Genomic DNA, 14,546 nt, shown 5'->3' on the forward strand with positions numbered 1-14,546 from the left:
CACATCAGTTTTTGTTTGTGTTGCGTTTCAGTAACTGAGGGAAAACTGAATTAAGACCGGAGGTTCAATGAAATGAACTTGAAAGAGCCTTGCTTTCACTAAAAACACAAAGAACACAAAGACTAACCTAGTTTCTACAGTGAGAAACCTGGCTCTATTGCCAAACAGTACTTTTTTGAGATTTGAGATAATGTGTAAGTACTTAATGGTTTGTGATGGAGGTAACTGATCCTACAGAATCATGTGGGGCCTTTGTCTGTAAGATACGTGTGTCAGGTGACTATTAATAGTTTCTGTCAGGAGTGGGTGTGGTTTATGCCAGGTATATGTCTGTGTGTGTGTGTGTGTGTGTGTGTGTGTGTGTGTGTGTGTGTGTACCTGCAGGTGTTGTTGGTGGAGTCCTCAGGGCAGTTGTGTGTGTGTGTGTGTGTGTGTGTGTGTGTGTGTGTGTGTGTGTACCTGCAGGTGTTGTTGGTGGAGTCCTCAGGGCAGTGGTGTGTGTGTGTGTGTGTGTGTGTGTGTGTGTGTGTGTGTGTGTGTGTGTGTGTGTGTGTGTGTGTGTGTGTGTGTGTGTGTGTGTGTGTGTGTGTGTGTGTGTGTACCTGCAGGTGTTGTTGGTGGAGTCCTCGGGGCAGTGGTGGTAGCAGTGGCACCAGAGCAGGCGCTGTGGGGAGACTGAGGCCGTGCCTCCGCTCTCATCCTTGCTCCCGTCTATCGACACCTTCCCAGAATTCCTCAGCAGCATGGCGTCCAGAACGTTCGCTGTGAGAGGAGAAAACGTGCGTGCGGTCAGTCCTGCGTGGGGTTGGACAGCGCAGAGCGCTCCTACTGAACGAGGGCCGGGTTCAGCTGAAGTTCAAAGAGTCACAATCAGTGTTGCGTAACACAGATACAGAAGCAGAACCAGCCGGTTCGCTGTGAGGTCATTAGTCTGATGGGTCTTCAGAAAGCCAATCACCGAACGGTACAGCAAGCCACAATGTTCGTCTTGTAATGTAATTGGATCAAACAATCGAAATGACCCCACTCCAAACTCAAGTGACAAAAGCACCAACAACAAAAAAAAAATCACTTATCACCAATTATATCTGCCCTTAAAAACATGAATTGCACCATAGACACTTCACACAATACAAAACATATTCTCCACTCAGCATAGTTATTGTGAAACTGTGTCAATAACCTAATTGCATCCTTTGCATGTGCTACTGTTCCAGGCTATTGTGACTGTTGGTCGAGGCTATGAGGACTGACTACGCAAGTGAACAGTGCAATTGCCCGTGTAAATAATGTCCTTTTATGCATTTATACATTTTGGTCTTGGTAAAAATGTTCGCAGCAGTTCTGGTTTACGCATTTGGACGCAAAGTGGGCACTGGAAAAAAAAACCTGGAGAAAAAGAGTGTGTCCGCTTCTTTCACCCCTTCCAACATGCTCATTGAGACCAGATGCCCCACAGCTGCGCCACGACGGGCCGTTCCAACATCAGCAAACGGCCCGGATGAACTCCGCCCACTCCCCTCACTGCGCCCGGATGAACTCCGCCCGCTCCCGTCTCAGGCTGGGTCCTCTGGCCTCTCCGCTCGGTCAGTCAGCAGAACGGGGAGGCTTCGTGTGAAACGACGCCCTTCTGAGTGTCGACCGAGGGTCCAGCGCTGTGATCACACTCCCGCTCACACCTGCTGGCTTTTCAGCGCAGGCTCTCCACGGTTTATATGGTGTTTCTGGTTTGCCATTAACGATTTTTTGAGTGGAATCACTCAACTTCCTTCAAGCAAAAAATCAATGCAGCAATTTATTTATTTATTTATTTATTCATTCATTCATTCAGTTATGCTGCTTTGCACTTCTTTTCAGAGATTTGGTAACACATTCGTACACAGGAAACCTGTTTTTAGAAAGGTGTTGCTGAATATCGTATCAAGTGCAACGCACAGGAGAAACAGGTCAAAATGCAAAGGCGCATGCCGAAATCTATGCCTGTACCCCACCCTCATAATCAAAATGGAGTCTGTGCACAGCAGCCCACAGGCCAGTAAGAATGCTGTGAACTGAGCCGTGATAGGCTGGATTCAGATGAAGCGCGATACGGTAAAAACCGATATGACGCAAATCCCGGCCGTTGTTTTTGCCGTCTGGGTTTGAAAACTGACCCTCCCGCCATGTGACCCTCCTGCCATGCGACCCTCCGCGCGGCCGAGCGGGGACAGGTCTCTCCCCCAGGAAGGGGTGGGTGTCCGCGGTGGAAAGCTCCTCTCCGCGCCACACGAGCGTCGTCTCTACTCCTCGACCCCGACCCGCCCGCTGGACGCTCGCCGCGCATTGTTCTGCCGCCGCTGAACAAACAGGCGAGAGGAGTCAGCCGGGTTCGGTTCCGATCCGGCGGAACCCGATCCTCTCCTTCCGCTAAACAGCGACGCTCGCGCTGACCCCCGCGGCGGCGAGGCCCCGCCCTCGACGGGCACAGGAATGCCTCAGCACTCCGGAGACGCAGGACCGGCACGGAGCTCCGTCTGGACACTCCTCACGCAGAAGACCAACAGCAGAACAGCGGTCAGGTACTTAAATGTCTTCAAACAGAAGAAATACACTGCAGTGAGCTACAGGTGGCCTACGGCTTCTGCACACTGACGTTCCTAAAAGCGATGGAGAGCATTTGGTCTGCTTGTGGTTTTCATGCTCTTGGGAGTGAACAAAAAAAACCCCCCGCCACGATCAATGGCTCAAAAGCTAAATGAGTAAATATGGAGATTTATCAACTTATCTGCAGACGGCGTTCCTCACAGCGCGACGTGATTCGATAGACATCACATGTGACCTGACAGCGCGCGGCCACGATGATCCCCGCGGACGCTCGACGGATCGGTGTGTGCCAGCGGAGACGTCCGTCACCCTCGTCGAGAGCTCGGCCGGACAGCCCTGACGGACACACACTCGCTCGCGTTCTGGCGGCCAAATGGGTAACTCACTTCCTCTCCCGCCTGGGCCCGCCATCTCCGGCTCAGACGTGTCACAGGTCCTTCATTTCAAACCCGCACCCATTCAGACAGCTGGCACCACAAACACACAACCTCCCTCATTATGAGGACCAGAGCAACCCCACGATGCAAGGCCACAGTCCTCAGTCAAGCCCATCGGACACAGACACTGGTGCAGGATGCACCGCGGGATAAAGTCCCTGTAAACCACCTTAGCTTTTTATTATTTTTTTTCTGGGAAGAATACCCGTACAACTCGACCACGATGACGGTAAAGAAAAAAGCGCTACCCAGGGCAGGACGCTCTTCATTAAACCAGACGGCAGCCTACTTTCCGTCTGCCCGTCACACCCGCCCCCCCCCCCCCCCCCCCATCGCCCCCGAGGCTGCATGTCATCTGATACCGGTGACACTACACTCTGTTTTGGTTATCCTGACACAGAGAACAGACACATATAATCGCGGTGCAGGGCGGGAGCAGACAGAGGTGTGTTTTGTTGCCCGCAGAATGTCCCAGTTTGTTCTCCGAAACAAAACCTGGAGGCCTTCGCGCTCTCCGCGCAGCGCAGATGAGGTAATTCGGGTGAGTCTGGGAAGGAGCCGTCTATCAGTAACTGGATCTCCTGGCTCTGTGGAGCTGCCTGCCGCAGCAAGGCTGGTATGCTAATTAAACACGACTGCTTTTAATCCCTTTATTGTTCTAATTAACCAAATGTAATCAAGCCCTTCGCAAAAAAGAGCGACACCGATTTTATTAGAAGTGTCTGGTGCGTAACGTCTTGGGGAAAAGAGTGACTGCCCTCCTCTCAGTGTCTCCAAAAATGGAGTTTGACATTAATGATATTTTGGATTGCTGCAAAAGACAGACAGCCAACAGCTGCCCTGGATCAAAATCAGGAATTTCACTCTTCATTTTCTCCTCATTAAAAAAGAAAGAAAGAAAAAAGAAAAAAAAAAACTTCAGAGAGGCTCGGAACTTTAGAACTTTATCTCCCGACTCCAGGGGTTAATGTGGGGGGGTTTGGTGTGAAACACTAGGCTCAGAAGACTCAAATAATGCTTTTATGTTCACAGACAAACAGTCAGGGAAGTTAAACGGAATCACATTCATGTACGACGCTTATGAAACTTAAAGAGGAAGAGTGAAGCTAATTGGTTAAAGGAGGTGTACGATTTTCACGGCAAAACAGCTCTCCCACATCTAGCAATAAAGGAGTGCATAAATATAAAAAGGACCCTGACATCTCTTGTAAGGTTGAACAACCCAGACAAAATGTGCAAGCATATAATTCCTTTGACAAATTTCTTTGGAATTTCTCAAGTCTTTGGACTTATGACAGAGCTCTGCTTCAGCCGAATGGATATTTAATAAATTCTAAGAAAAACTGTTAATTTACGGCTGTTTTTAAATTAGAAAAGCTTAGAGACTGCGCACATCCAAAACGTCTCTCTGCAAGTGTTGGATTGAGGACAAATCACATTAAGTGAAAGTATGCATGTGTACTGCTTAATGCTTATCATTAAATTAAATTAAATGTAATTTTTTTTGTTGTTGTTGTTGGGGGGGGGTGAGCATTAAGCCGTGTGCAGACATTATTTGTCATCATGTGCTTTTAAACTGACAACAAACTTAAAAGGAAGAAATTAAAATAATGAAATTATAATTAAAATTAAAATGGAATAATAATTAAAATAGCCTACAGACTTAGTGGAGAATAGGGGGAGAATGACTCATAGGCTACAGCACAGTGGAGGGTGGGGGTGGGGGTGGGGGGGTTTGGGAGGACACACTGGGGCTTGACCTCCTGCACAGTCACCCCCCTGTTCCACGTGAGCTCCAGGTGCAGTGCTGGGAGGTGTCGGCAAGCTGTTGACAAAACACCCCGCGCGCCTGGGTAATCCAACACCTGTGAGGTGTGTGTGTGTGTGTGTGTGTGTCTGTGTGAGAGAGAGAGTGTGTGTGTGTGTGTGTGTGTGTGTGAGTCTGTGTGAGTGTGTGTGTGTGAGTCTGTGTGTGTGTGTGTGTGTGTGTGAGTCTGTGTGTGTGTGTGTGTGTGCGTGAGTCTGTGTGTGTGTGTGTGTGTGTGTGTGTGAGTCTGTGTGTGTGTGTGTGTGTGTGAGTGAGTCTGTGTGAGTGTGTGTGTGTGAGTCTGTGTGTGTGTGTGTGTGAGTGAGTGTGTGTGTGTGTGAGTCTGTGTGTGTGTGTGTGTGTGTGTGTGTGAGTCTGTGTGTGTGTGTGTGTGTGTGTGAGTCTGTGTGTGAGTGAGTCTCTGTCTGTGTGTGTGTGTGTGTGTGTGTGTGTGTCTGTGTGTGTGTGTGTGTGAGTCTGTGTGTGTGTGTGTGTGTGAGTCTGTGTGTGTGTGTGTGTGTGTGTATGTGTGTGTGCGAGCGCACACGTGTGTGTCTCTTCTAAAATACACCTCAGCTGTTTTCCTGGTATGTCGGCTCACATGATTCCCTCAGAGTCGGGCCCGCCATCTGCCCGAGAAGCCATTCATCATCTGGGGCGCACACCTAGCGTAGCGCGCTAAGCTAACCCCGGGCTGGCCGTGCATCATGGGAGCCAGCACGCGCGACAGAAGCCGCATCGCGAATTACCAGCGGAAAAAAAAAGCCCAGCTGGGGCCAAAACGGGACTTCACTGTGCCAGCGGGCCCAAGGCACACGTACCACAGATAATAACTACAGCTACAGTAACTACAGCTACAGTACCTACAGCTACAGTAACTATAGCTACAGTAACTACAGCTACAGTAACTACAGCTACAGTAACTATAGCTACAGTAACTACAGCTACAGTAACTATAGCTACAGTAACTACAGCTACAGTAACTATAGCTACAGTAACTACAGCTACAGTAACTACAGCTACAGTACCTACAGCAGCTCCTGGGACGCAAGCCCCAATGTCATCTGGGACACGCCCTCCAGCCCAGAAAACCTCGAGGTGGCACGTTCAGGTCACGGGTCGCGGGTTCTATTTTTCCGACCGTATAAATTAAACGAGCCGGGAAGAAAAAAGTGGCGAAACGAGGAGGAGGAGGAGGAGCGGAACACACTTCAGAGGACCAAAGGAGACGTGTAAATAAACGAAAAACAATGCCCGAACTGTCCCGTGGACACACGGACGCGGTCCCGTCCCTAATTCCGTTTTTACACAGAGCAGGCCTGCATCTCAGCCATGCCTGGAATGCACCCATGATTAGTTAGTGCTGAGGGAACAACTCTCAGTCCTCGCGCGGTGATAAGAAGAAAAACAAGGACAGAGTTCTCTCCCAAACAGCAGACAGCCCCGGCGTGTTTAAACAGCAAGGGGACGAGCTGCGCAGACCGCAGTGGCCTTGGCGGCATTACAGTCCTTATATACATATACGCGCGCACACGCAAGAATGCTCAAAAGAGCTACAAAATAACCTCAGTAAAGACGTGCCCAAGTCCAGCCATAATATCTGGATCGGGTTCTACTGCAGCAAACAACAGGGCGGGGCCAAAGCGGCCATCTTTCTTTTTTAATGAGCAGGGAGGAGCGCTCTCGCTCCAAATTACTGTTATCGCTCTTCTTGATAGAAAAGACATTCTGCCCTCCAGTTATGCTGAAGGGGGGGAGGGGGGCAAAAAAATTAATCTTCTCTCCAAACCAAAAACATAAATTGAAAGCGTTGCAATACTTCAAAAAAACTTATTTAAAAATTTTAATTTGCCCTATTTAAAATCTTTGCGTCTCTATCTCAAAGCACATTAGGAGCACAGCGTGCCTCCATCTGACCAGTCCAAACCGCTCTCGGTGAGATTCGCGTAAGGGAGGGACTGCAGGTCGGCCTTGTTTTTTTGGAGAAGACGGAGTTGGCGTTCCACTCCGGGCGCTGTCCCGCAGACAGGGGTCTGATTTCGGGATACGGAGTGCTCTCAGCACCCTGTTAAGGCCGGCCCTGGGTCGCTAAAAGCCCCCCTGACTGTCAGGCCCCATGCTGGAGACACTCAGCCCCTCTCCAGAAGCTCTTTTGGGGGGGGGGGGGGGGGGGGGGGGGGGGGGGGGGCGGGGGCAGAGGCGCGAGGCGAAGCACGCTCATTAATTACCGCTGGTCGTGTCAAACAGGCGGCGCGGGAGCCTCTATAGGGAGCGCGGGATGTAAACACAGGCCCCCCCGCCCCCCGCTCCCCCCGCCCCCCGCTCCCCCCATCCCGGGCAGAGAGGAGAGGAGCCCTTACAGCGCCTTCCCGGATCCCTCGCTTTCCCTCTTTCTTTTTTTCATTCCGTCTTTCATTCTTCCTTTCCGCACGTTCTCGCTGTCTGACAACGCTCTCAGCGGTGAAGGGAACACGGCGGGCGTTCAAAGCTTCTCGCTCCCCCCTCAACCCCCCCGCGCACGTTTTACATCCTGTGACGGGAACGCGGTCCGCCCTCTATCTGCTTCATCCTCGCTCGCATGCCGAGGCAGTCTGAGGCCGGGGACGCCCCGCTCGAACCCGCCCTGAAGGTCACGGCGGTGCCAGGAAGGGCCCACTGCTCCACACACCTTCACTTCGACAGCGACTGGTCTCCAAGGACCCGGGGGGGCGGGGGGGGGCAGGGTGTCTCCCACAGCCCTCCCGCTCACCTCTCCCACTCAGCCAGTCTACGCCTCCGCGTCTCCCAGCTCCGTGCTCCACACGGCCACGATGAAAGGGAGACGGCCTGGCCTTGAGCAGCGGGGCTCTGCCCCCCCCCCCCCCCCCCGGGCCCTCGGCCTCCCCGCCTCTCACACTGCTGTGTACACCACAGTGTAGCTCGATTTTTACACAGCATGGACGCCTAAAGTAGTTTCACTTCTGCTCAGCATAAACATAAATATGATTTTTCACTGGAAGCCTGGCTTGGACGATGAGAAAAATGTCATTTAGAGATCAATAAAGTGATTCTTTCTGAAATTGTTTGCACACATTGTTTGTCTGATCTATAATATTCACTCAATAAACAGGTTTTAATTATTTCCTACCATATGTGCAGGTGTGCCCCCCCCCCCCACGACTATATGGTAATATTTTCGAAATGACCTTGGGGCCTGGAAAACTGACCTTCTGTTTAATGGAATCAAACAGTTTCCACAAGCAGTTAATGTATTTTTAGCCAGGAGAACATGGTCATTTTCTCATTAACAACTATTTAATTGTTCCTTTTCAATCTTGTTTAATTTTACCTTTAATAATGAAAAATTCTCTGGAAGGATTTTGAACAACTGCGTCACCTTAATCAAATACACAGAGGTTAAAAAAGGTTAGAAAAGAGGTTTTAAAAAAAGAACAAATGGCAATGCAAATTAAAGAAATGAAATTTAACTGAAAGATTGGGGGAAGAAAAAAAGAAATGTTTGGGCATTTTTTGGGGTCGTATTACCTAAATGCAGTGCTGTTGATCCATTTGCGTGTTTCCAAAAAAGCTCCTGGCAAAAGCAATCTCATTAGTCATTAGATGACGGTCATCTGATGCAAATGAACTAAACATGGCCTTTCGTAGGAAGGCGGGGCTAAGACACCTGGAACAGCCTCTTGACCCCCGCCCAGCAAGCCTTGCTTTAAAAGCCTTGCTTTTTTTGGCATTAAATAATTTGAAAACTTTACTCCTCCTCCATTTTGGCTCTAAGCAGAAAAAGCTCTTTCTTAATTTCTGCAAATTGCTCCATTGAGAATACACTGCAGCTGTGATGTCATGAGACGGATGGAAAAGCACTCCAAGGTTGTGGCGCTCCGTGAGTTTCAGGACAATAATAAATAGAGCCATGAAAAATAAAACATTTAGTTCTTACAAAAAAATAAAAATCTGTGGTTGAACCCGTGGCAGGGTTAGATCCACCACAGCAAAGGGCCACGTTCATAACTCTGTGTTACTGAGGCTTTGGCGGTTTTTAACTTGTGTGTTTTCACTAGCCCAAATTGTGCTCGCTTTGTGGAGACGCCATCGGGGCTGGCGGGGGGGGGGGGGGAGAAGTTCCGCATCATTAGCCCTCTCCACACAACGCTCTCTCTCTCCTCCAGCGGATTCCCTCCCTCCCTCCCTCGTTCTTTCCCTCTTTTCCGTGAGGGACTACCGTTTATTTTGTTTCGTTTGCCTGTCTGCACTCGGAAGGAGACGGACAAGGCCGACGACCTTTGACCCCGACACAAACCCGCATCGCTAATCCCGCGTCCCCCTCCGGGACCTGGCGGTCAGGGAAAACACGGGGACAGGTGACAGGAGAAGACAGGCCTGAGCATTGTCTGGGGCTCCACACCTGAAGGTGAAGAGCTGCTCCAGCAGGTATCCTGTTACGTCTGTAATCGTCATGGTGACAGGTTAAGTGCACCGCAGTGAGGAGTCATTCTTCGAAAGATTCGCTGCTGCGGGATCCAGACGCCAAGAAATACGTTGGGAATTTCAGCAAAACCCCTTTGTTTATAATATAACTCATCTAGACTCAAATCAGCTGATGCTACCAATCAGAATCGATTTCAGCAGTGCCAATGCATTTCGGGATTCGTTCAGGTTCATCCAGTTTTGTAGTCTGAGCTAGGTGAACCTTTTCTTCCTTTTTCAGTTTCGTACAGATGTTGTGAGTCTGCCTGTGTTTGGCTCTTGCGCAGCAGGTATGAGTGAAATTGAAGGTGTCAACAGACGGCAAAACAACATTGAACCGCTGTCTGAATCGCTCCCTGTCCGCCAAAAGATGTCATGTTAGGAAATGTTAAAAAGGGAATATACAGTTGTGCCTGGTTTTGTTTAGTCTCCACAGCCTGCAAAACACTGTCAGGAAAACCCCAGGCATTAAATTGATCAAAAGCACGAAAGATTGGTCAGTGCTTTGAAACGAGATGAGTTGACTCTATAGGCTTCTTCAGCCAGTCCATGTGTGGTAGGCGTCAATTATCTTCCAAAAATGCCCTTGTTTGGACAAAAAAGATTCTTTTAATAAAATATCCAACATGAATAACGGTAAAATGAAATTGCTTTAATAATACAACTAACATAAATCACAGCATCATTCATTACATTTTTAGAAACTTAAAATAATCCTATTTTATCCATTTTTACTCTTTTCAGTGAGAATTATAGAATAAAAAAGTATTAAAATGTGTAGATCACGCTAATAACGCCCTTCCCTGAATGACATCAACAAAGAGTTCCGGAACTTTCAGCGCACACCGAAACCGGGGATTTTTTACAGTTTCACAGAAACCCTTTGGAACCGAGTCCCAGGATTCTGTGAAAGAGGCCCCAGCTGGAGTCTTTACTGCATCCCGCGATCCGCCATCTGGGTAGCGCCACACCTCCCAATCGCTTCCTCCCAATTACAGCCCCATACAGGGAACAGACAGGCACTACAAAAGCACGCTGCATCCTCTGTGAGATGCACACGGAAATACACCTCCTGATATTCCTCTGTAGACCTTCGTAGTAACAAAACGTGAGAGCTGAAAGGAGAAGTACAGCTTTCTGATAGGGAGAGACAAAGATGAGATGCTGTACACAATTTTAGAAAGAAGAATAATTTTAACTGATTGAAGGCTAGCAGGACTCTCTGACTCTACCCTTCCACTGGTGTCAGTAAGGCACATACGAACTGTAGAAAATGTGAGAATCGTGGCAATGAGGGCGTGAAATTGTGAAATTCCGTCATTTTCAGCCACAGCGAATTATTATTATTTTTTTCTATTGTGGATGTTCCCAGAAATAGCCGGTAATAATTGTGCTACTGTCCGTGTGATTAAGTTACATTACTGCTCAAGTGGTTCCAGATGTTGACCCGGCTTGCATAACGAACACTGGCCCGGCCCGATGGGGACTGTGCAGCTGCCTTATTACACCAAACAAACCTTTATCCTGCTAAATTCGCACATACACCTCCCCAGAGTCCACGCTTAAAACGTCTAAACCAGGGCTGCCCGACCCTGCTCCTGGAGATCTACTGTCCTGTAGGTTTTCACTCCGACCCTAACAAAGCATACCTCATTCTACTGCTCAAGCAGGGCAGCTCAACCCTGTTCCTGGAGATCCACCGCCCTGTAGGTTTTCACTCCGACCCTAACAAAGCCACACCTCATTCTACTGCTCGAGCAGGGCTGCCCAACCCTGCTCCTGGAGATCTACTGTCCTGAGATCTACAGATCTTGTGGAGCTGCTGATTAGTAGAATCAGGTGTGCCAAATTGAGGTGGACCCGATCCAGTGGACAGAACTGACCGGCCCATCGCCCAGCTCAGCGAAAGCAGCGCGGACGAGAGCGGCTGTGAGTCAGTCCCTAAATCAGTCCGTGTCTGTCAGCCCGATCGGGTTTCTCTCAGACTTTCCTGGAACGCCGCTCTGATTAGACAAGAAAAACAAAGGTGGGCCAGCCCGCAGTCCGCACCCCCCCCCACCCGCCCCAGCCCCCCCAACCCCCCCCCGCCACAGCCCCCACCAACCCCCCCAACCCCCCCGCCCCAGCCCCCCCAACCCCCCCACCCCCCCGCCCCGGCCCCCCCCAACCCCCCCTCCCCAACCCCCCCGCCCAGCCTCATCCATCCAAAATAATAGTCTCACTGCTCATATATTTTCCACCCATCTCAACTCTCCCCCAGATGCACTTGGATCAAACTGTGTGGCCTAGGCATAGGTAAAGACGGAAACTAGCGTCTCTAATGACTTTTCCTTCAACTGTCTGTTATATGCATATACGTCTATGTGTGCGGGTGCGCGTGTGTGTGCGTGTGTGTGTGTGTGCGCGTGTGTGCGTGTGTGTGCGTGTGTGTGTGTGTGCGTGTGTGTGTGCGTGTGTGTGTGTGCGTGCGTGCGTGTGTGCGTCTAAGGAATATGCCATTCTCTGAATATGCAGATCTGGAGTGGTAGTGCCGACCTGCGAGGGGATTGCAGATTATCAATATTGGGCAACACTGAGTCACAAAGGACCCAGATGTGGTAGAATTAGCTATCTAGTGTTAGCTATCCAGCATTAAGAAGCTGTTTGGCAGAAATCAAATGAGTACAACTATCTAACTTTTTTAGGTAATCATAATGGATTACATTCCCAAATTCAGTCTTAGGGTCATATTATGAACAAGTGGAACTGGGGGATTCTCCTTGGCTGCAGGCACACTGGCCAGGGAAAGAAAAGAAAGAAAACAGGACCTCACATTCTCCATGAGTGAAACCCCACACTGTCTCCCTGATGCTGACATTCTGCTAAAACCATTTATCAAAAACAAAAAATTCTTTTTGCTCCCTTCTCCTTTTCATGCACTGTTCTCACAATGGGAAAGCCAGATCAAACACACACACACAGACGTGCGCACACACACACACACACACACACGCACCCGCACACACGCGGGGTCAGCAGAGGGGGCACGCAGGTGTGTGTTGTTGAGACCTGGCGAGGTCATCACGCCACCTGATCCGCTGCCCTCCGCACATTCCAGTGGCCTTTCAACTGCCGTTTCACACACTCACACTCACACGCACACAAACACACACTCACACACACACGCACACAGACACACACACACACACGCACACGCACACGCACACGCACACAAACACACACACACACTCACACTCACACTCACACAGAGGTATAAATATAACACACAGACAAACACAGACGCACAATTATGTTCACCAACACGCACCAACGGTAAGTTTATAACACAAAAAAGAAAAACTTCTCATCTTGTCACCCAAAACCCTCTTTTCATATCTCTGGCCTATTCGTGGAAGGTAAAGCACGATTTAATACGCTCTAAATCAGTACAATTTATTTAAAAGGTAACGATACAGAGGGAGTTTATTTGAACACTGGCGTATTTATTTTATTTTCCCACGTGGTGAATCAGAGCATACAGTCGGCTGTAAAACCCGTCCCTCGAAGCAGAGCAGGGAAAGAGAGCATGTTTAGAATGAAAGGGAGCGTGTTTAGAATGTTGGGAGCGTGTTCAGAATGTTGGGAGCGTGTTTAGAATGTTGGTAACGTGTTTAGAATGTTGAGAACGCATTTAAAATAAAAAAGGGAGAATGTTTAAAATGTTTAGAATGTGTTTAAAATAAAAGGGAGCCTGTTTAAAATATTGAGAACGTGTTTAAAATGAAAGGGAGTGGGTTTAAAACATTGCGTGAAGGCTGGCAGGAAGCAGAGCAGCCGTAGAGACTGTTTATTTCTGAGAGCTTTTGCCAGCCAGTAAAGAGAGAGAGAAGATGTCTGCGATCAGATTCACGTTCGGCTTCAGACAGGAAGAAAGGCTGTGGAGGGGATCACCAAACCAGTGGGTGATATAAATATATATTAACTCAATAAAAAGATGTTCATAAAAATAAGAGTACTATTTTACGTGTGGTCGACCGAATGTCTTGGTTCTTGGTTACACAGGGCAAACAAAGCCTCTTTCTATCTGGGGTGTCACATTCCCCCCCCCCCCCCCCCCCCAAAGAAAAACCTTTAAGTCCAGAGCTTTGGCTGGGGTCAGACCCATGTGTCAGGAGCCATAACAGGGAGCTTTCCCCCCCAAGGCAAGACACAGATCAGTTCCCTTAGCCTCAGATTCGTCTCTGTTAGATTCGATGAATAAAAGAATCTTCTCACAATTAAGTCTGTTGTTACTTAAACATAAATTTTCTGACAATCAATACGAATTAAGTTCAATCATTCATCACTTTCAAAGTGAAATCCTGCGAACTCTATTCCCGTCTGAAGCATTATTTCTTAATCAGACGGCTCTTGACTAATTGCGTGTAATGATTTCTTATCGTGCTACGAAAGACTGGAAGTCGGAGTACTTCAGTTTCTGAGTGTAAAACAGATGTTGGTAGAATGAGGCGACGGCTAATCTAATTACCACTTGTGGTCTCTCGCCTGTTTCTCAGCTGCAGACTCAGGCTTTTGTGGTCCTGTTCCCTAATGCTGTGTGATTATACTGCGCAACACAGACTTCTAAACACGGTCAAAGTTCTCTTTTTATCTGTTCTATACAATAAATCTATACAAAGTTGCTATAAAGACGTGCTTCATCAAATATCTAACTCCACCTTCATGTGTTCTGTTCTCTATATCACTGATGGATCTCTGACTGGCTTAGGGACTGTTGAGAAGACTTCTGGACCGACCAAGGCAAAACGGGCCCAATCACGTCTAATTTTCATCCAACAATCCTATAATCCGTACACTGATTGGTCAGGGCCTGATCGCCAGGCCGATCTGATCGCTCTTTTACATTAGAGGCATTTAGCAGACGCTCTTGTCCAGAGCGACGTACACAGCGTTTACACTGCATCCGTTTATGCAGCTGGATATATGCTGAAGCAGTGCAGGTCAAGTACCGTGCTCACGGGTACAACGACTGTGTCCTCCTGGGGAATCGAACCTGTGACCTCACAAGACCGGCTCCTTACCCATAATACCACACTGCCCCCCCCAAAGAGGGCCGTTTGAAAAAGCCCCGGAACATTCTCTCCGGGAAGAGGACGCTCGTCCGCACCTGTGCAGTTCTCACCGGGCCCGTTCGCCGTGGGAAAACGGGAGCCGGGCGAGGTCGTGAGCACACAGCGCGTTATCGGCACCGCGTGGGACCCCCCCCCCTTCCCCCCCTT

At 49.0% G+C, this 14,546-nt stretch overlaps 1 protein-coding gene across 4 annotated transcripts in view; it reads right to left on the reverse strand.

Moving 5' to 3' along the window:
• bmpr1ba (bone morphogenetic protein receptor, type IBa) overlaps window positions 1–14,546 on the reverse strand; it is a 102,942-nt gene that overhangs the window by 10,675 nt on the left and 77,721 nt on the right. For all 4 annotated transcript variants that reach the window (XM_035380094.1, XM_035380093.1, XM_035380092.1 and 1 more), the window contains one exon: window positions 603–762. In XM_035380094.1, coding sequence (XP_035235985.1) covers window positions 603–762 — 160 coding nt within the window. The remainder of the gene's footprint in view (window positions 1–602; window positions 763–14,546) is intronic.

The sequence above is a fragment of the Anguilla anguilla genome, chromosome 10, assembly GCF_013347855.1.
Source record: "Anguilla anguilla isolate fAngAng1 chromosome 10, fAngAng1.pri, whole genome shotgun sequence".
Classification (NCBI taxonomy): Eukaryota; Metazoa; Chordata; class Actinopteri; order Anguilliformes; family Anguillidae; genus Anguilla; species Anguilla anguilla.